The sequence below is a fragment of the Pocillopora verrucosa genome, chromosome 11 (genome assembly GCF_036669915.1).
Source record: "Pocillopora verrucosa isolate sample1 chromosome 11, ASM3666991v2, whole genome shotgun sequence".
NCBI lineage: Eukaryota > Metazoa > Cnidaria > Anthozoa > Scleractinia > Pocilloporidae > Pocillopora > Pocillopora verrucosa.
The window spans coordinates 18416054-18438958 of NC_089322.1; the positions used below are offsets into that span (position 1 = coordinate 18416054).

Sequence of the window (22905 nt, forward strand, 5' to 3'; positions counted from 1 at the left end):
CTTTTCTTCTTGAACATTTCTCATATAGTTTCAAAGTAAAAATAGCCCAGTTATAAATAATAAGTAATACTACTAGTATAACGATGCAGTAAACTTTGTTGTTGACTTATAACCTATTTTTGGTTATCAGATTCCAATTCTTTTGTAGTATGTATTATAAAGGTAGAAGAAAAGGGGATATGAATATTCAAAAGCGCCCCTCAAATGAAAATTGGAATATTTGCTTTAAATTCTGATGTTTGAAAAATGCACCAAGAACTATTGTGTCGTTGAGGCTACAAGAAATTGCGATGTTATACCATGTTTTTGAAGAATTTTGTTTATTCCAAACTTACGTTTGCCCAAATTTCTCGTAAAAAGATCGCAGTCTTATATTAGGAAGCCCCATTCTTTCATCTCATGGTAAACCGGAAGGGGCAGCCGGAAAACGAGCATACATCGGATAATTACGTTGGCCATGTAGGCCATTGATTAAATGTACTGAGGTGAAAAACATCAATAATACGGTTTTATCTCTTTCCCTCAAATGTCGAAAAAAATCACAAACGTTATCGAGATTTTATGTCAAGTACCAACATAGCTCAGTCGGCATTTTTAAAGGAGAAAAAGCTTCGATTAAAAACTGTAAGGTCACGAGTATTTCAGAGGAGTTTTTGAATCAAAATCAGTGTTTTAAGGCCATTTGCTTGTCGTAAAATTGTCGTGTCTCGGAAATGGTTTGAAAATGGGATTCTAATCGAGATGACAACACCTGGCTTATAGCTATATTTCAGCCAGTAAACTTTAAATGCAAAGTTTTGAATAGCCTAGTACTAAGAAATAAGTTCATAATATCTGGTTTAGTACTTGGTAATTGCAAAAATAATCGCTAACTGATCTTTTCTTGATTAACATCAACTCAGTCGCTAAAATCACATATATTTGCTGTCATGACGTTGCACAATTCTCAATGTTATCATTGGCGGATAAGAATTTCTTTTTTTTTGAGGAGGAGGTGTCAAAGATTTATAATTACGAGTGTTAATCTAAGATCTTTAGTAACGCTCACGTAACCCGAGAAAGCTGGCAAAGAAATATAACGAAAGCTCAGGTAAGGAATCAGATAACAAAAATTATCATTCGCTCAACCGAAAAGTTGTGGAATCTTTCTGTTTTTCTACTTCGATTCGGACAGCATACCTTTTAAAGAAGGGTTTTATCAGATTTTCTTGACTGGGGAACGTCTAAATCAAAAACCTAAAGAACAAGAGTAACAATTCTTTCTATTTTATTATTTAACTGAGTAAATGGGATATGCATTTATGGCTCACATATGCATTAGCGCTCTGATCACTGAATTCAAAATGTTTTCAAACTTGCCGAGTCCGCAGATGAACCTTAGGCAGAATTTCGAATGGTAAAGTTATCCCCTTAGAAAATCTCAAAACGTATTGAGAAGGCCATCATTATTATTATAGCTCTGATAAATGAATTATAGCTCTGATACCTGAATTCAAAATGTTTTCAAACTCGCGGTGTCTGAAAATGAATCTTTGCGCACTTTTCGAACGGTAAAGTTACGCCCTTAGAAAATCTCAAAACGTAATAAGAAGGCCAGTAATATTGTTATTTTTTAAAGGCCGAGAGAAAAATAATGTCGTATCTGGGGGACGTATCAATCGAGCGCAGTTCAGTCAGTGTGTCATGACTTAAAAAACAAAAGCCAAAACGGGGAGTCTCAATGGGGTAATGGCTTTAACTACCGCATGGTTAAAAGTTTGGCTCTTTTCCCGCTATGAGTAAACCTTTTTTCGTTGCAGTTAAATGAAAACATTTTTCGGTTCACTTTTCTGACGACTAACGTTTAAAATTTGTCTATTCTTACGCCTAATGTACAGCTAAATTTATTTGCCGTTTTACAGCCAACGGTTTACCCCATTGAGACCTTGAAAGCGGCTTCATTAAGGCTCAATCAAAAGCACGCGGTGCCATCCAACTGATTAAAACTTCTTGCTTTTCCTAAGAGTTTATCAACCCTTGAAATTTATGACAATGAAGTTTATTTTCTTTCATAATGCATAAACAGTTCCCAAAATATGTTTGCTCCTTTGTTACTGGGGTACCTATGCAAACCAGTTTCGAGAGACGGGATACAATCCCCTTGCTTTTCCTTAAGGGGAAAATATCGCTACCTTTCCAGTCATATGTTACTACTCACAAGTCTAAATAGGAAGAGACCCATCAGTGGGAAAAACAATATCTCTTACGTTAATCACTGAGTGCTTTATGAAGAAGGAGGTTATCCTTGCACTGCGTTTTTCGCACATCGCACGCGGCACTCACTGAAATACCCGCTCAGATATTGCACATAACAGAGCGCAAATATAACTGGTTTATATTCAACCTTAGAAAACTTTCGTACTCTGGATATGTTAGGGACTGTGAAAATATCATTCAAGGCAAGGCTCTTCCGAGTGTCAATAGCCTAATGAATGTAAAGACGACAACTTATAACCTTCTAGAAAATTTTCATATATATCTGTAACTAAAGTAAACATCACCCGATGTGGACTAAAGTAATGGCACTATGTATGCTGCAGCCAAGCATTGGAGTACACCACCTTGCGATATTTGTGTCGTGACTGGCTCAAATGAGTTTTAAAAAGCAGATTCGGGATGCTAATTTTCATATTCAGTGAGTGCAGGGTTTATAGTTTTTGCCACAGTGAAAATACTTCTTAAAAATGTAAAAGGTTGTAAATTTAGATGTAACTTCTTGGTTTGATCAGTTACTTGAGTCATTGTACATGGCTTATATTTTTGTTGCGGAGCGTGTTTTTCCCTGCCCACATGCATACTTTATGCGAATACGTCTATGGATAAAAAATGTGCCATTCGATGCATACGCCATAAAGAAAGGATTATGTGGACTTGCATCTACTTTACAGATGAGTACGAATACTTAAGCATCGTACACGAGCTGAGGTAGATTTAAAACACCAAACACACAACAAAAAAAAAACCGGTTGATTTATTCTTCTCTAGCGCGGGAGATTTTTCTAGTTTCCTGCACGAAATTTCAGCAGTTTTGAATTATTCAAAACTTGACAATGACGTGTGTTTTTTTTTTCTTTTTTTGATATTTGGCAGGGTACTGCTTATTTTTTTTTCTTTCCTTTAGGACATGTCTGAAGACAGCTTCTTAAATGATGGTTTCATTATCGCCTTCACCATCTCAATGCTCATTAATCTGTTCGGCAACATACTTGTCTGCTTTGTGGTGCTGAAATTTAGAGACATGCGCATTCCGATGAATTACCTTCTGGTAAATCTTGCAATCAGTGACGTGATGGTTGGTTTCTTCATGTCTCCAAGATTCGTCTTCGGTCGGACGTTGAATCACCCCAGGGGAACCCTTGGCGACTACTTCTGCAAAATCTTAACTGGGGATTCCTTCACCTGGACAGGGGCGTTGGCTTCAGATGTCACTCTGGTCTGTATTGCAGTCGAGCGATATCTCTCAATCCGCTTCCCTTATAGCAATAAAAAGAGGCTGACGACTAAGAAGCTTAAATACGTCATACCCCTATGCTGGGTCTTTGCTCTCGGGGTCAACCTACCAGCCTTTCTCTACCTCAAATACGACCAGAACTCTGGAAGCTGTGTACCATTTTGGCCAACGTCAAACTTCATTAAATACCACAGCGTCATTAATGGCCAAATATTCTTTGCTGTCCCTGCACTGATTATGGGGGTGCTATACGTTCTTCTCATTTATCAACTCTGGTTTAAAAGCAAAACTTCGACCACGTCTGTGGCTCAACGAGCAGTACTCAAGCACCGACGTCGCTCCACCAAGATGGTGATCACAGTGAGTTTGATCTACTGCATTTGCTGGTTTCCAAACTGTTTTGTTTACATCTACGTGGCTTACTCAACCAAGCAGTTGTTCGGTGCTATTCACACAGCATCAGTTCTGATGGTTTCTCTAAACTCCGCCGTCAATCCGGTGATTTACAGCTTGCAGAGTCATCGATTCCGTCGCCATATGGCAGCGCTGATTAAAAGATACCGTTGCAACAAAGTTACCAATTATGACAATGGCGGAGAATCAAAAGCTGGACTTTGATAAACCTTTTTGACGTAATTTCAATCATAGATTGAACAAAAAGGAGTAAGCAAGGTGACTCTCAACTCATTTCACGAGTTGTCAAAAGTTTCCGATGGTTTTTTTTTGCATTGTTGTAACATATATATCAAGGGGATAATGTAATCTTTAACAAGATATTTTATGGCGCAGTTGCGTCTTCCAAAGATGAACACAATTTGCTTGTTTGAACCCTCTAAGACTGCTCGGAGCATTGTGAATAAAGTGCGAAAGTCATTCGTACTTCCACACGGTGTTTAATCGTGTCGCTTTATATAGGAGTCTCGAGATAAATTGGTGTGTGTTAGCTAAACTGCTTATTTTTCCCTTCTAAACTTCTGAAGGATTGAATTTGCATAGATAGGGGAAAGTACAAAAACAGATGTTACGCGAAATATCCTCTGTAAAATTTAGCTTAGTTTCAAAGCAAAAAATAGTCCAGTAATCAACAACAACTTATAATAAAGAACAGACATAGACTACAATAAAGTATGCTATTGATTTATATTTTGATCATTTCTGTTCAAATTCCGATTCTTGTTGTGGTGTGTGCTATAAGGATAGAAGTATGGATTATTCAAAAATGATTTTGGTCCGCGAAATATTCACCAAAAATGTCCCATGTTTACGAAATACACGGAGAACCATTCGCTTGATGAAGCTCCAAGAAATTGAGACAATCGTCGAAGAAATATGTTTATTCCAAACGCACGAAGTTTGCCCAAAAAATGTCTCGCAAGAACTTTTAGTCTAGTATGAGGCAGCTTTTTCCTCCCATAGTGCAGCCCGGAACAGACCAAACAACTAATATTTACTTTGGTTATATAAGCTACCGATTATCTGTATTAAAGTGAAGAAAAAATATTTATTATTATTTTATTTCTTCTCCTAAAATGTCAAAAAAACACAAACGTTATGGAATATTAATGACAAGCACCGTCATAACACTAGATTTGGAAAGGACTACTGGACTGAATTTTAGAATTTGACATTTCACCCGAAAAAGATCAATTTAAACAAATACCTGACCAACCTTAAGTGTTTTAAATAAGTATTTCTAAAACTCGAAAAAGATAAGCCGAGAGGTAATCTCTGGAATATGATACCGTGAGAAATCTTTCCCTAAAAAACATCAAGGTTGTAATCATTTCAGAAGTTGGTTTGAGTCACAATCAGAATTCTCAAGTTCACCAACTTGCCATAAAATTGTCATGTTTCGGAAATGGTTTGCAAATGGGATTCTGATTTTAATGACAATACCTGGTTGATTCCTTTATTGCGCCGGTAATCTTAAATTACATGACGCTGAATAGCTTAGTAATTGAAAAAAATAATTGCTCATTGCTCTTTTCTTGATCAACATTATCTTAGTCGTTTTAATTAAATATATTTGCTGTCATAACGAACACAATTCTTAGTGCTATCACTGGCGGATGATAATTTTTGTTTGAAGAGGTAAAGGTATCAATTCTATATAATGACCAATGTTCAAAAGATCTCTTTTAGTGCTCACGTAAGCCGAGAAAGTTGGAAAAGAAGTGCATCGTAAGCTCAGGTAAGACATCGGCTAATAAAAATTATCATTTGTCCAACTGACAATTTTCTACTTTGGTTCAGAGAGTCTACTTTTCCGAAAAGGGTTTTAAAAGACTTTCGTGCCTGGCAAACGTCTTAATGAATCAAAAGCCCGAACAATAAGAAATAAATCCCGACAAAACAAATTCTGTCCATCTTTTATTATTATTATTGTTTTTAACTAAACAAATACAAGTGCTATCCAGCAAAATATATTCAAGACTCCAATATGCGTCAGTGGTGTTTGCCGTTGAATCTTTGCTCTTATTTTTGAACTGTGAATTAACCGCTTGGAAAATTTAAGACATGATGAGTGGGGATTGCTATGATAAATGTTTAATGGAAAGGAGAATAATGCTGACGTGTCTGGAGCACATAAGCCAATCGAGTGCAGCTCGGTCCGTCTTAATCTAAAGACAAAACCAAATCGGGATCAAAGCAGCTTTTTCACGTCTCAATTAAAAGTGCGCGGAGCCATTTGACTCTTGGTTATGATAATGCCTTATTTCTTTTCCTTTCGGAGTTGATCAACCCTTTGGATTAAGGACTATGATGCATATTTTCTATCACAAGGCATAAAAAGTCCTCCAATCATGTTTGTGCCTTTGTTATGTGGTTGAGGGGGTTTGAGATTTAACTGCATTGTTGTGAGGCTAAATGTGTGAGGCTTTCACATTTCACCCTCACAACCACGCAGTTAAGTCTATCGTTCTTAAAAACCTTAAAATTACCTCAAAATGATTCAGAGACTGATACTATCTTTTCGCAAGACGACTAGGTGACCGATTCTGAGGACTCCTTCGCGCCGACATAGAAAGAAATGAAACGGGCGCATCCAAACCAGTCGCTAGACACTTAAATCTCCTTCACCAATCTAAGCAACATATGGCTGTTTGCGGCCTTTCCCTACACCCAGGCAATTCGGAAAAGCCAAAAACTCAAGAGAAAAATTGTATTTCAAATCGATACTCTTACTCTCCACGGTATCAACGAGTGGTTTTTATTCAACTAATTTAATCTTGTTTTCTCGTCGCCATATTCCCACTAATAGCGTGGCTCCATTTCCTGCATGTAAACACACACCACCCACAATTCTTCCAATCGCCCTAACGAAGGGCTAACGCTCGAAACATCAGCTTTTAAACTCTTTACGGTAGCCATTTTACGTTATCAACTCAGTTGACAATACCTATGTTACCTATATGTGTAAGCTTTTAAGATGGACCTTTTCTATGACGAATGGGAACTACAGCGAATAGCTATTCCGCGGAAATTGCGTATTATAAAGAAAAGAAAAGGCGGCACATAATCTCCTGGATAAGCTTATGACACCGTGGGAAATCTTTTGCTAAAAACAGCAAGGTTGCGAACATTTTAGAAGTTGATTGGAATCACAATCAGAATTCTCAAGTTCACCAACTTGTCGTAAAATTGTCATATCCGGGAAATGGTTTGTAAATGGCATTCAGATCTTAATGACAATATCTGGTTGATTCCTTTTTTTGCGCCGGTAATCTTAAGTTGCATGGCGCTGAATAGCTTAGTAATTCAGTGCAAAAATTAATTCGTTCTCGATTGACATCAACTTTGTCTTTTTAATTAAATATATTTGCTGTCATAACGAACACAATTCTCATGCTATCATTAGCGGATGATCATTTTTGTTTGAAGAGGTGAAGGTATCAATTCTATATAACGACCAATGTTCATAGAAGAAATCTATTAGTGCTCACGTAAGCCGAGAAAGCTGAAAAGGAAGTGCATCGTAAGCTCAGGTAAGAAATCGGCCGATGAAAATTATCGTTTGTCCAACTGACAATTTCCTACTTTTGTTCAAGTCTAATCTTCCAAAAAGGGTTTTGAAAGATTTTCGTGCCTGGCGAACGTCTTAATGAATCAAAAGCCCGAACAAGAAAAAAAAAACAGAAAAAATCCTGACACGACAAATTCTCTCCATTTTTTTTTTTTTTTTTTGACTTGAGGTGTATCGTTAGCTAAGGTAAGAAATCAGATTATGAAAATTATCATTTGCCCAAATGAAAGTTTTCTACTTTGGTTCAAATAGTCTACTTTTACAAAAAGGGTTTTGAAAGATTTTTGTGCATGGCGAACGTCTTCAAGGATCAAAAGCCCGAACAATAACGAAAAATCCTGAAAAAGCAAATGCTCTCCATCTTTTAAAAACTTTTAGCTAAAGAAATGGAAGTGTTATACATCAAAAGGTATTCCTGACTCAAATATGCGTTAGTGGTGTCTGTAGTTGAATCTTTGATCCAATTTTTGAACCGTACATTAACCGCTTTGAAAATTTCTAGACGTGATGAGTAGGGATTGTTATGATAAATATGGTCAATGATAAATGGTCAATGACCAATGGCCAATTCCCAAATAATGGCCGAGAGAATAATGCTGACGTGTCTGGAGTACGTATCAATCGAGCGCAGCCCGGTCCTTCTTAATATAAAGGCAAAGCCAACTCGGGGTCAAATCAGTTTTTTCACGCCTTTATTAAAAGCGCGCAAGGCCATTTGACTCTTAGTTAGGATAAAAGCTTATTTCTTTTCCTTTGAGTTGATCAACCCTTTGAATTAAGGCCGACTATGACGCATATTTTCTATCACAAGGCATAAAAAGTCCTCCAATCATGTCTGTGCCTTTGTTATGTGGTTTTGAGGGTTTGAGATTTAACTGCATGGTTGCGAGGCTGAATGATGCTCTCACATTTTACCCTCACAATCATGCAGTTAAACCGATCATTCTTAAAAACTTTAAGTTATTTAAGAAAGATTCAGAGACTAGTACTATCTTTTTGCAAGACGACTAGGTGACCGATTCCGAGGACACCTTTGTGCTGACATAGAAAGAAATGAAAAGGACGCATCCAAACCAGTCGCTAGACACTTGAATCTTACTCACCATTCTAAGCACCATATGGCTGTTTAGGGCCTATCCCTATCTCTAGGCAATTCGGAAAGCCGCAAAACTCTAGAAAAAAAAATTGCACTTCAAATCGGCAGTCTTACTCTCCACGGTATCAACGAGCGGTTTTAATTCAACTAATTTATTCTTGTTTTCTCGTCACCGTATTTCCACCAATAACGTAGCTCCATTTCCTGTATAAAAACACACATATGACCCACAATTCTTCCAATCGCTCTCACGAAGGGCTAATGCTCGAAACGTCAACTTTTAAACTCTTTACGGTGGCTAATTTACGTCATCAACTCATTTGATAATACTAACTTACCCTTTGTTACCTATGTGTGAAAGCTTTTAAGATGCACCTTTTCTATGACGAATGGAAACTACAGCGAATAGCTTTTCAGCGGAAATTGCGTATTATAAAGACACTCAGTTTACAATAGCATGTTCCAAAGACCCCTATAGCACTATATTACTGAGAACCTTCACATCTTAGTGGTATAGTTAAAGAACACAGATGCTTTAACAGACTGGGAAATTTTCATCGTAAAATAAGATGTGGTAATTTATGGTGGAGAATGCAATAAAAACGAAGCACTATCGTTTTTCTGACGATGAACTCATTTTTACACACACGCGTCTTTTCAGTAATACATCACAGATTACGTCAAAATGCCGTACGTCGGTAGCAACAAAAAAGTAGCACACAATGCACAGCACTTGTAAATTTTTAAAAAAACACAAATTGTCTTTTTAACGCCAAATTGCACTCAAAATCATGTTATCACTCATGCAAAGACCACTTAATGTGATGCACTTTGGGGTGAAAAGCAAGATGTTATTCAATAAGTAGGCTATGAAACAAAGAATCATGTAGACCTTCATGTTCCTGAGAGATAGGTGAGAGAACTTATTTAGGTATCGATCACGTGCTGAAGTAAAACGTGACGAAAGAAAATGGCTAAATTCCTTTTACTCATAAGTTAGCGGCAGTCTCCCATTTTCCACCATGAAGCTTCTGCAAATTTGAAATATTTTAATAACTTACCAGTGGACAGTTTTTATTTTAAAGAATGCCTCCGTGCCTTTTTTTTCTAGGGAATGGCTGAAGACAGCTTGTTAAATAATTGTTTTATCATCGCCTTCACCATCTCGATGCTCATTAATCTATTCGGCAACATACTCGTCTGCTTTGTGGTGCTGAAGTTTCGAGACATGCGCATTCCAATGAATTACCTTCTTGTAAATCTTGCAATCAGTGATATGATGGTTGGTTTCTTTATGTCCCCGAGGTTCATCTTCGGCCGGATGTTGAATCACCCCGGGGGAACTCTTGGCGACTACTTTTGCAAAATCTTAACTGGGGATTCCTTCACCTGGACAGGAGCGTTGGCTTCAGATGTCACTCTGGTCTGTATTGCAGTTGAGCGATATCTCTCAATCCGCTTTCCTCATAGCAATAAGAAGAGGCTGACGACTAAGAAGCTTAAATACGTCATACCACTTTGCTGGACCTTTGCCCTCGGGGTCAACCTACCACCTTTTTTCTATCTCAAATACGACAAGAACTCTGGAAGCTGTGTGCCATTTTGGCCGACGCCAAACTTCATAAAATACCACAGTGTCATTAACACCCACATATTCTTTGTTTTTCCTGTACTGATAATGGGGGTGCTCTACACTCTTCTCATTTATCAACTCTGGTTTAAAAAGAAAACTTCGACCTCGTCTGTGGCTCAACGAGCAGTACTCAAGCACCGACGTCACTCCACCAAGATGGTAATTACAGTAAGTTTGATCTACTGCATTTGCTGGTTTCCAAACTGTTTTGTTTACATCTACGTGGCTTACTCAACCAAGCAGTTGTTCGGTGTGATTCACACAGCATCGGTTCTGATGGTTTCTCTAAACTCCGCCGTCAATCCGGTGATTTACAGCTTGCAGAGTCATCGATTCCGTCGCCACATGGCAACGTTGTGGAAAAGATGCCATTGCAACAAAGTTTATATTCTTGACAATGGTGGAGAATCAAACGCTGTTCAAACGTCTTAGGTGACATAACTTCAGCCTTCGATTGAACAGATGGAACAGAAGTAAGGTGATTCCTAAAACATATGACTTTTCCAAGGTTTGCGATGAAATTTTTTTTGCATTGCCGTAACATGTCAAAGAGATTATGAAAATGTCATGCAGAAAGAAGAGCTTGACGCGCACCATTTCATCTATACCCGCTTGTTAAACTCGGTCAGGTAAAAATATTTGGCCTTTTTACGGACCACGAATAATATCCAAAACGCTTTCAAGTTCACCCGAAATTCAAAAAAATCACGTAGAATTGATATAATACTTTCTTTAATCTTAACCAGTCTAACGTGACAAACGATGCTGCAATGTCCTATCTCATTTGTTCAAGAACCATTAGAAATCTGTTTTGTGACTATTATCGATCCATAAGATTTCCATCTCTTGTCAAAACCCTTGTCAAAACCTAACCAAAACCGTTCGAGAAAAATACGAACATTTCCAAAACGATAAAATAACCGGAAATGCATCACGCAAAACAAAATGGTTCACGAATCACGTTCAATTCAGCTCTCAACTCATAGCTCATGCACGTTCAAATAAAAATTTGCCCACGTAGATATCATAAGATCTTATCACTATTGATCACGATTCACGGATTCACAAAAAATCAAATCACGATTTACGAGGAAAAAAATCACCAATCACCCTTCACGTTAAAAGTATATTTCCATCTCAGACAGATGAAAGCTCTCTCTTTTTTTTTTTTTTGACAAATCAAGCAGTATGTATCGATGCATCTCATCAATCATTTGTGTTTTAGAGAAATGAATTTCACTATCTGAAGATCACTTTCTCGCTCCTAATCAGATTTAATTTAGTATACAGTGCAAGTTGTGTTGAGAAGTATTTAGTTAGTTAATGTTCAGGGATTTGTTTTAAATATTTTAAGCGTTCAGTTGAGATCTGAATTTGATTTCCGAAGTTATTTGGGGTTTTAGCTATCACGACAAGTTTCTTACTTTCGACTTTCTCGTCTAGCGGTCCCACGGCGGATTTTATGTACTTGAATGTCTTTTCTTGAAGAAGTTGTGTTGTGTTTGATCGTTAAGAGTTTATCTGAATAGGTTCATCCAATAGGCCATTTCCGTATTACCTTTGGCCTCGTTTTCAAAGCGAGTTCTGGTGCTCATCCTTTCATATAATTATAGGTTTCATTCACATGCAAATTAATCTCATTTCCATACGAGTGGTTGAGCACCAGGCCTCGTTTTGAAAACGAGGCTAAAGGTAATTCGAAAATGGCCTGCTCGCAAAGCCTCTTATATTAAAAAAAATTCAAAGAGGTTTCTCGCCCAGCCGTTGTTTAGACCATAACTTCCAACTGGTATTTTTGGGAAATATTTGAATCCGCTTCCTAAACGAGCGGCAACGCCAAAGCATTGAAGCGTTCGCTCAATGAAGGACCATTCAAGCTATTTCCAGAGCAATAAAAAGCAGAAGACCTGGGATATTGCTTTTTTTTTTCAGGCGTAGCTTACGATATTAAATTTTCTCGAATGAATCTTCCATTTATGATGCCAGCCTTGTCGTAATCGATAAGATCTGAGATATTATTCGATTAGCAATGGTTTTCGCTCCTATTTTGTAGTCATAGTTTAGGATAGTTACTGGGCGCCAATTTTAATGAAGCGCGCATGCGGTTCTTCGTCTTTTTCAGTATGAGTTTAATAATTCCGCGTCCCTGAGTGATCGAGAGGTTTCCAGCTTCGATCATATGCGAAGTTAAGCACATTTATTAGCACTGAAGACAAGTCCTTCCGGAAAATTTGGTGAAAATCGGCATGCAGTTTATCAGACCCAGGGGATTTTTCACGATCCATATTTTCAAAGCTTCTGGGCACTCTTTTTCTGCTAAAGGTCCTTCACAACTCTCTGCGTCACTATAGTTCAGGATGATGTCGTTTTCTGGCTGAAAGAATTCACTTTTAGGCGGTATATCACATTTTCATGGAGCTCTGTGTAGAAGGCTTCGCACTCAGCGAGAATTTCGTTATCAGATGTGACAAATTTATGTTCATTAATTTTGTAATGACTCATTGTACTCAGTATGAAGTGCCTTTTGCAAGATTAAGAAAATATTTTATGTTTTTCTCGCCTTCATTGTACCATTTGATTTTGCACCTCGAAAATTTCCCCTAGTGCGCAGTCTCATTATCTCCTCCAGTTCGCCTTTGAGAGGTCAAAGAGAAGAGAGGTAGAGGTAATAAATCGACTGTGAATCAGGATCACAGCTGAGAACAAAGAATAAAAAAGACTGATCAATCAATTTACGTCCTGAGCGCCTTCTGCTGAGCAGTACGCTCTGTAGCAACCGTCAGACCTAACACACTATTCCTTTCAATTTTTTAAAATTAATCTCAAAACTGGCCGAGTATTTTTGCCAAAAATTTTCCATTTGAAAAAGACATTTGCTCGAAAAAATGGGCTTAATGTGAGGAATTTTTTTTATTTCTTTTAGGATTTATTGTAATAAAGCAAATATGTATAATGTTGGAAATAAGTATATTTCAAGGAAAGATTTTTCATCTTGGACGAAGTCTGTTTTCAAACTTTGTGGTTGGAACGCTTTAAACTATAATTTATTCTTTTCACGACCAAGTTGAAACAATTATCTGGATTTTATGGTTGGCACCGATACAAGAAGCGTTGGTTTATTGAGCTTCCAAAAATTCAAAACGATAGAAAATCTGTAAGTTCAGTATCTCTTCTGTAACATGTTTGACTATCACTGTTTATTAATATGTTCCGAAATAGATTCGTGATTTAAAAAAAATCAGAGGAGCAGTGACAACTGCTCTTAATACTGAATGTGAGCGGTTTCTATTCGTTTTTCCTCTTTTTATTTAATCGGTTAAGTTGGTTGATAAAAAATTGCCGCAGCTAGCGCCAATTCCTTTCGTCTATTCCCTCCAAATTGGCATGAATAGGATAACTAATACTTTCCCAACCATGATCGTTCTGATATCAAGGATACCATCGCAACAATAGAGCCTCATAAAAACATTCTTATCTTCTGTTTTTTATTCCTGTATTTCCATAAGAAGATGGACGACCCCGATTTAAGCTCAGAGCCTCCTTAATTTTATTTGATCATTTAAGGTGGCTTTCGACCGGAAAAAAAATTGCGTAGTTTGAAGTGCTGCCCTGCGTAGGACCCTTGAATGGATTGTGCTTGTGAAAGAGTGCTCAGCTACTGTGATGAGCATGTCAAAATCCAATTCTGATCAATTTTTTCCATGGAAAAACACAAGTACATGCTTGTGCCTCATCCTTTATTGTAAAATTAATCCAGCAACTAAGAGCGAATAAGGTATATTTTCTCTGATGATATACCTCCATACAATGTTCAAGCTTTATATCTCCCTAAACAGGCGAATTAGAATCTTGATCAAACAGAAACGGTACCAATATCAATACAAACGGTTCTCAATAGTAGTTTCGACGGGTAATTTAACCAAAGCTATATGATAAGAAGTGTTGCGTGAAGATCGTCAGTAGCGTATACGTAAGCCAGGAAGCAATTATATTTAGGAAGTATATCGAAAGCTTAGGTGAGAGGTTGAATAATGAAAAATTATCATTTTCCCAACTCAAAATTGGAAGAATCGTATCTTAAGAATTATACATAAATATATTTTGTCCCTGCCGTTTCACATTTTCTGATTAAGAAAAAATAAAGGCTTAGTTGATATGCTTGCCTGTAAAACGCTGACAACCTGAACTAACAAGAAATCGTAAATAAGGCGTCGAAAAAGAAGAACATGAGGTCTACCGCTGAGTTTTTCTCTTCTTGATCTTTCAAATTAGCAATGTTCTGTCGCATTTAGTTAAAGCTGAAGATAGTAGTCGTTCTCGCTATTCTTCGCGCAACTAACACTTGTAACAAGATATCACATTATTCAAGAGAAAAGACTGCTACTGATTGCTAAACTGTGACATAACTAAGTTCATCTTTACTTCTTTCAGTCTCTTTTATCTTAGAGAGAGAGAGAGGTACGCGTCATCGCGATACATTGTTCTATTGCCACGACGATTTTTCGGCCTGGCAGAAAAATGGGTGTGAGGATCATCAAATGACAGCGTTGTCAAAAGATAATCATGCGGAAGGCACTTCAGTTACGTATTCCGAAAGATATTGAGGCGAAGTTCGTCGGGGCATCGGGAAACGGGTCAGGCCGCAAGAATATTTCGGTTGAGTTTTTCAATGAGATACAACTCAAATGTTCTAAAAGGTTTTATTTATTTACTCGTTCATAGCGCCTAACGAGTACAACAAACACAAAAATTTAAAAATCCGGCCAGTTCTGACTCGTTTTGGCGCTTTTTCTTTTCCCATAAATGTCAGCCTAACAGGTGATGGATCAACTATGTCCGATCGCGACACTTCAGAACATTGAATTCGGCTCCGCTTTAACCCTTTAACTTCCATAAGTGACCAAGACAGAATTTCTCCATACAATATAAATACAATATCAAGTAGACGAATGATGAGAATAAAGAACAATATCAATTAGAGGAGTATAAGTTGATCCAATACTAAATTCTCCAAACTAACATCACAAGAACTGTATGGAAGACAGTAAGAAGAATTACCAATGAGATCTTGGGAGTTAAAGGGTTAATTGAATGAGTTTTTCTACGACAATATTTTTCCATTTTAGCAATCTTGGACTGATGATCCTGATGGCGACTGAATATATTGAATAAATAAAAGCTTTTGCTTCTAAAAGCTATCGAAGCCCGCAGATGAATCAAAATTTCTGTTCTATGTTTGTTTGTTTGGTTTTTTTTTGTAAATACTTCTTTGCTACCTTGGTGTTTTGTCTTAAACAACAAGAGAAGCGTTGGCCCATGACAAGAAAGCTTTCCATAATTCAAGGTAATTTAGTATTATCAACTGAGTTGATAACGTAAATTGGCCACCGTAAAGAGTTTCAAAGCTGACACTTCGAGTGTTAGCCCTTCGTCACAGAGAATGGTAGTATGGAATGGTGTTTCGCTCGAAATGTCAGCTTTGAAACTCTTTACGGAAGCCAATTTACGTTATCAACTCATTTGATAATACCAAATTATAAAGTTACCACATTGAATATTCTAACCTGCCAGACTGAGAACCTTTACATATGCGCTTTTTAGGCCGTATCACTTTTCTTTCGTGTGCTCTAAGAACACTCTATAACCACTGACACTTTTCATTGGCGAGCGAACCCTCTAACATGTTAAAATGGCTCTTTACAGTCGTGTATTTTAAGAACAACAGTATTTCTCAAGAGTGACAATTTTACATCGTAGAGTAGAATGTAGTCAACCAGTCAATCATCTTGGCGCGCGCGGAAATGTGTACTATAGTACGTCTCTTATGTACTAGTCCTTTCTGATTATTTTATTTTAAACCATTCAAGGTATAACGAGGTGGTAGCAAACGAACCAAAGCAAATTGAAGAGAAACGGAGCGATAAAAACAATTGTGACTGAACAGGATCAGCAGCAAATACATTAAACTTAAACAGATGCAGAACTGCTGGAACAATCACTGCTAAGGCGAGATAAGCTGTCATGTAAAGCGCTTCATCCTCAAAAACAAGGACTGTTTTTTAGGACTCAACCATTTATTTGCACATTTTCCAACACGGGATTGCGTAAATCATCTGACTTAAACGTTACTATAAATACCACAATGAAAGGCGAAGTTCACCTTGCTGTCCCATCCTCCCATTTTCCTTCATAACTACTTGAGACAGTTGTGGGACAAGCTCTGAAAACGCCCTCATTTACTCGTAGTATCTAAATACAAGACCTCTATAATTGCACCAGAAGACTTTCTTTTCCACGTTTCTTTTTTAACTTCATATATCATTTACCAGGTAACTTTAACGTAGGCTTAGTTAATTAAGATTTTGCAATTTCGTGTCATATCTTCCTAACATGACGCTTTCAAGAGCAAAGTAATCGCCAGATTTTCCTGTAAACAAGATATTGACAAAGTACCCCTCAGTAAAAAAAAAAGTTATATTTTGTCTCATTATACTTGAAGGTTTGGGAAACTAAAGAGCCGCGAAGCCACTTTGCTCTACATTTATACTGCCAGAAAAGAAATTTTACTTTTAAGTTTAGTTTTCGTGTTATTACTACTACAAGGAAAGAAATAAGAAATTGAATTACGTTATATACACTAAAAAGTGAAAAAAAAGAGTGACATTTTTTTAATTTAGTCTCTGTGACCTGATAAATTTTTAATCTGCATGCAAAGATGCTGAAAGGAAAACTTCGAGGTTTCTTCAAGGTTTCAACCTTTTTGTTTCAGCCCGTTTGTGAGCAAATAGATTAACTTACTCCTCATAAAGGAAAGGAATCATTTTGTTTAATCAGCTGATATATACGGTCAGGATATATTTATACAACCAAGAAAAAAAAATAAGGAAAAGGATAACATCAGATACATGTCACAACAATATTTGGAGAAAGAATTACGTTTGTTTGTTGTTTTTTAAATTTGAATTACAGTTCGTTATTACGGGATAAATTACAATTTGTATCACAAGATATTCAAAGAAAAAGCCTCAATGAAAAGAATTTTTAGCGCCGATTTTTAGGGCGTTTTTCAAAATCTCAGCTTTTTTCCTCCAGCGTGTTCGTGCTCAAATAAGCTTGTGCGGGTGTTTCAATTTACTTGTCAAAAAACTAGGTCAATATTATACTTAGTAAAAAAACACAATTTCTTGCGTACAGTTTTTTCTTGATTATCGAGGACTTGATTAAATACTTATGACGCATATTTGCACTTATACTGTACACAGAGCACCAGTAATACATATATCTGCTTGAAATCGCAAATGAGTATCTCACTTCACCCAACGGTTCAAGACATTAAGAAGTTTAAGCCCCGCATCCGTGGAAGTTCTCTGAAAAAAACACAAAAAGCTAGTTGAAACGTGTAGCGAATCTTTAGCCGGTAAGATAAAAGATTTTATTCAACATTTTCGTTTACCCAAATGAAATACTATTTGATGTCACTCTGAACATCCTAAGAAAAAAGCCAATTAATGAAATAAGCTTGTATCGTTTCAAATGGTTGGCTATTCAAAAGTTATCCATTTTGTAAATTTTACTCGCCACCCGTAACCGTGAAAACGCATTACAACATATGAAATGACCAAAAAATGTCCGACGGCGCCCAGACAGAAGGGAACGGCTTGCGATAGGATAGTGTCGCATTTTCTTTTCCTGCTTGATTAAGCTAAGTCTCATCCAGAGCTGATTTTATCTGAAAGTAATTCTGTGATTGGAAAACACTCAATGCAACTACTTGCGAGGCATTTCTTCTGAAATAATTTTTTCGTAAGGTGTGGTCGTCCACTTTCCCTTTTTTTTTATTTGTTTTTGTTTCTGGGTTCTTAAGCAAATTGAAGCTGTGTATCTGACAATGGCAACTAGAAAGAGCTTTATGAGTGTTCTGGGAAACATTTTACATTTTTCGGTCGTCATTATGAAAAATAACACACACTTAATCTCTTCAGTTTTTTTAACTGTTTCTCAGTTCCTGGACAAGCCACGACTATATATCTGACAATGGCTACTAGAAAGAGCATTATCAGTGCTCTACGAAACATTTTACGTTTTATGGGTCGTACTCTGGAAAATAACAGAAATTTGTTTTCGTAGTTCCATATGGTTCGCAAAAGGCCCAATCAAATCGGAAAAGAACCTCTGAAAATAAACACCCACGCTTGACGTTCTTAAGTGACTGGATGTGACCTCAGCACATTTTTTTGTGGCCAGTTAGACTTGTCATGATCATGATCAGCGAACTATTTCTCAAGTCAGGATGGCCAATCGTTTACCATCTACTCGCATGATGCCTAAGATTCAAATCAAAACTTATAACAGTAATATGTATTTTCAGCTTGACGATGACCTTTATGAACTTTTTTCCCTTCTTTGTTTAGAAAATGGCCCAGGATAGCTTTTCAAAGGACGGTTTCATCATTGCTTTCACGTTTTCAATGCTCATTAACCTATTCGGCAACATTCTCGTCTGCCTGGCGGTTCTGGCATTTCGAGACATGCGCATTCCAATGAATTATCTTCTGGTAAATCTTGCCGTCAGTGATATGATGGTTGCAGTCTTTATGTCTCCGAGGTTCGTCTTCAGCCGGACGATGAACCATCCTAGGGGGACTCTCGGGGATTACCTGTGTAAGATCCTTACCGGAGATTCTTTCACCTGGACAGGTGCACTGGCTTCAGACTTCACTCTCGTCTGCATCGCAGTTGAGCGATATCTCGCCATCAACTTCCCCTATAGTGAGACAAAGAGGCTGACAACTAAAAAGCTTAGATTCGTCATTCCACTTTGCTGGATCTTTGCTATCGGAGTCAACCTACCGCCGTTTATGTACCTCAAGTACGACGAGAACTCTGGAAGCTGTGTCCCTTTCTGGCCAACACCAAACTTTATGAAATACCACAGCGTCATTAACGGCCTGATATTCTTTGTCTTCCCTGCACTGATTATGGGGGTGCTCTACGCTCTTCTAATTTATCAACTCTGGTTCAGAAACACAGCTGCAACCACGTCTGTGTCTCAACAAGCAGTGCTCAAAAATAGACGTCACTCCACCAAGATGGTGATCACAGTGAGTTTGATCTATTGTATCTGTTGGTTTCCAAACTGTTTTGCTTACATCTACGTGGCCTTCTCGGCTAAGCAGTTGTTCGGGGAGGTACACACTGCATCGGTGCTGATGGTTTCTTTCAACTCCGCTGTCAACCCTGTGATTTACAGCTTGCAGAGCCATCGATTCCGCCGCCATATAGCAGCGCTGTTGAAAAGATGCCGTCGCAACAAAGTTGGTGTTCATTACAAAACTACAGAAACAAACACTGTTCAAACCTCTACAACGTAGAGATTTGTAAACATTCCAACTCTCCAAGGAGAAGGGAAAGAAGGAAAAGGTAGGAGGAAAAACGTTCTTTACATTCGGCTTCAGACGGTTTGGAAGAAAATAGCTCTACCTTCCCACAACTGAATGAGTAGGGTCTCACTAGTGCTACCACAAGAGCGACGAAGCCTGCGGGTTTCGAGTCTTCCAGAGGTCTGCAAGAAGAGATAAGCAAGGGTTCAGGCTCTCATTGTTCGTGCCAGATCCCTAACACACACCTTGCACGCCCTTTTCGCTCGAGGGGAGAAACTCGTGGGCCTTGCTACTCCTGTCCCAGTACTAATCATTAAGCCCTGCCTGCAGACTGGCCTTCTCATCGTTGGTGCTTCTTTGACTCGTCCCTATCTCCCACGCACTTTCCGCGGTCAAAAAGGGTGCGACTTGGGGCGAGTCAGTGTCAACTTAGTGAACTGATAGCATCAATGACCTTATAAACTTCATATCTTGGACAGAAGCTGAATCGCTATTTTTGGATCATGATAATCGGGAAAAAGAGGTTTTAAGATCGATAATATGACCCGCGCTAATTCTTCACCGTCATAAAGAATTCTCGTCACCTTAGTTGATAGTTTCAATTTACAACGCTTCACCCTTCAACTCCCAGAAGTGATTGACAGGTAACTTCTCCCCATAATATCCATACATTATTTAGCAAACAGCCAATGAGAATAATCAAAATGATCATGTAGAAGTTGTTATCTTGATCCAACACCAAATTCTCATAATTGATTTAAAGGAAATTTGTAACGGTAAGTGGGGAGAATTTACAATCAGATCTTGGGAGTTGTAGAATAAAGTTCTTCTCTACCTTGCTTTTATCTTAATTGGATTGTTTTCATTTCATTTTCCTCGAATCTCCTTGAATGCAAGAAATGTAAAGGGAAATACTGGTCAAGTTTTTGTTGGACTATTGAATCATTACATCACACATTGACTCAATATATGCTGACGTAACTCCCTTTCCACATTTCTCCAAAAGGAGACATCATTTGATATGTTTTCCCTGCCATTTCATTGCGAAACTCATGTAAATAAGAGCATTAGAAATTTGCGGTCGTGATTACAAGGAATAAGCTCCTTGATCCTAGAAGTGAAAGCTTAATTGCAGCTCTAGTCCGTGGGGAATTTCAAGAATCAGCTGTTGCTAAATCATCAACCCAAGCGCTAGATAAATGTGTTCCCTCCGTAGCTAAGCCTCATGAAGAACAGGAGTTAAAGTGGTTTGAATTTTTACAAGATTAAATAGCTTTTCTAGTGTTGTAGTCAGCTGAAATTATGGTGAAATCACTTTTTACAGCGTTCTTCGCTAAAGTATTATTGATAAATTCCTCAATAAAAAATGGTAAAAGGTTTTTCATATTTTTTCTTTAATTATTAGCACCACTAGCAGCTTTAATAGCAATTTCTATAGCTTTAAAATAGATATAAAGATGTATAAATTAAGCGTCTATACTAATCCACACTTAAGTCTTAGAAATAAATAAAATACATAAAGAAAACAAACTTCTCGCTTCACTCTAGCTTGAATAAACTGCACAAAACTGTTCAATAAATGCTTAAACTATGCTTTTTCTTTATCGGGAGTTATAAATAAAACATGGTTTTTTAACCACAAGATAATTTTTCGCATTTCAGTGCTTGCCTTGCGGTTTTCTCATGCTCAGATTTACAGTCAAAAAGATGTGCACTGCGCTTACAATTTTCAAGCGTGAGCAATAAGCAGCAATAAGCTACGATCGTATCATCATTAATGAGGTCCTCCAGTGTTGAAGGTTCAAAGTAAAAGACTTTAGTTCTGAATTGTCTAAGTTTTCAGGGAATATACGACCCAAGGAATTCCTTGAACCGCTTACGAGCATAAGTTTCTGTCGACATTTCAGTAACAGTTCCTTTGTGGCGGGAAGCCGGACATATTTTCCGGAAGTAGTGAGCTCAAAGTCCATATGCTCTGTTGAGGTTTCACGTTTTCCTATCAGCGCGGTTGGATCAGCGACTAACGCCATTGCTTTCGCTAAAAGAATTTGAGACAACCACTCGTTCCTTTCATCTTGCGAGAAACAAGACAGAAAAAATGTCCGATTCGCAATCTCGCCGGCAGATACAGATCGCTTTACAAGCCGTAAGCAGTACTTTGTATGTTTATCTGCCTGTTCGTCTATATACAGAGACATGTCATTGAAGAATATAACCTCCTTGGGTGCCTCTTGCAATGATTCCGCTTCAGTTCTATAGTAACATAGGCACTCTTTGCTCAGGACGAAATAACGGAGATGCCATTGTTTCAGAATTTCGCTTTGCTTTAGAAGGTAACCTTGTTTTAACGGCTGTGTGTATGCACCTTTCATTTCTTTCGAAGCTCTCCTGGGTTTCCAGGCAATCAATTTCCGTCGCTATGTGTACAGGTCTGTTTTTCAAACATAAACTCTGTTTCTGTACTTTACACAAACTTCAGAAGCGGCAATCTTTCAGGAATCAGACGGGAACTTCGTAATTCCTCGAACCTCAAATGCGAGAATACCGTCTCCAAGAATTTATATAGACGTCAGGCAAGGTCAACAACGGAAAACCGGTCATGTGACACCATGTGATGAGCGTATGCTCTTTGCCTACCGAGAGATGACTGGCTGTTCCATAGGATATCAACTGTCCGAAATAAGAGTACTTTGATTGAAAAAATTCACTACTTTTTAAAAATAGCAACGCAATCTTTTCCCCCCTGCCGTCGACAGTTTATAGATGTTATCTGTGTGCACAGAAGCATGTCATGCGACCCATGGAAATTGATATGATATGAGGCAATACGGACGAAAATAGAATATGCTTTCTCAGAAGAACCGTTATTGCTTATGTAAGTAGCTTTTCCTTTTTATTTCGATACTGATGGAAAAATTTCCTTAGGTTTGGTTCGAAGTACTTTCCTAAATTTACCCTTGTCTTTGGTCAGCCAAAACCTTAGACTACAATTTCGGAGATCACGCAAACACGAGATGAAAACAGCACGCGATCCTTACACTATGTCGCAACGAAAACGGCGAAGCGCGTTGAGCCATAAATTTCAGTTTCAGTCTTCAGAATCTCGCAACAATTTCGATCTCTAGTGCTAAGTTTCTTTCAGTTTCAGAACCATTTTTGACTTAATGTGTAACAACAGGTTGGGTCCAAATTGCTGTATTCAAATAAGGGTCATGTCATTAATGACCGTTCTTCAATGAAAATTATTAGAAAGAAAACTTTGTGATAGTATGACGTAGTTCT

General features: G+C 37.8%; 4 protein-coding genes across 4 annotated transcripts; 3 read left to right on the top strand and 1 right to left on the bottom strand.

Annotated features, from left to right (window-relative positions):
* The first annotated feature begins 3163 nt into the window (after positions 1-3163).
* On the top strand, positions 3164-4108 carry LOC131777189 (neuromedin-U receptor 2-like). Its single transcript, XM_059093422.2, has one exon. The coding sequence runs from the start codon at positions 3164-3166 to the stop codon at positions 4106-4108; it is 945 nt and encodes a 314-aa protein (XP_058949405.2).
* A 5616-nt stretch (positions 4109-9724) lies between these two features.
* Positions 9725-10675, top strand: LOC131777188 (neuromedin-U receptor 2-like). Its single transcript, XM_059093420.2, has one exon. It carries the CDS (start codon positions 9725-9727, stop codon positions 10673-10675), a length of 951 nt encoding a protein of 316 aa, XP_058949403.2.
* Positions 10676-17563: 6888 nt separating this feature from the next.
* On the top strand, positions 17564-20871 carry LOC131777262 (QRFP-like peptide receptor). The gene is made up of 2 exons (XM_059093525.2): positions 17564-17660; positions 18655-20871. The coding sequence occupies exon 2, from the start codon at positions 18658-18660 to the stop codon at positions 19612-19614; it is 957 nt and encodes a 318-aa protein (XP_058949508.2). The 5' UTR covers positions 17564-17660; positions 18655-18657; the 3' UTR covers positions 19615-20871.
* Positions 20872-21000: 129 nt separating this feature from the next.
* On the bottom strand, positions 21001-22330 carry LOC131777230 (serine/threonine-protein kinase pakC-like). Its single transcript, XM_059093473.2, has one exon. It carries the CDS (start codon positions 21993-21995, stop codon positions 21381-21383), a length of 615 nt encoding a protein of 204 aa, XP_058949456.2. The 5' UTR covers positions 21996-22330; the 3' UTR covers positions 21001-21380.
* Positions 22331-22905: the final 575 nt, after the last annotated feature.

Coding starts and splice junctions, on each gene's coding strand:
- LOC131777262 (XM_059093525.2), top strand. CDS start 18,658: ATGGCCCAGGATAGCTTTTCAAAGGACGGTTTCATCATTGCTTTCACG.
- LOC131777230 (XM_059093473.2), bottom strand. CDS start 21,995: ATGAAAGGTGCATACACACAGCCGTTAAAACAAGGTTACCTTCTAAAG.
- LOC131777189 (XM_059093422.2), top strand. CDS start 3,164: ATGTCTGAAGACAGCTTCTTAAATGATGGTTTCATTATCGCCTTCACC.
- LOC131777188 (XM_059093420.2), top strand. CDS start 9,725: ATGGCTGAAGACAGCTTGTTAAATAATTGTTTTATCATCGCCTTCACC.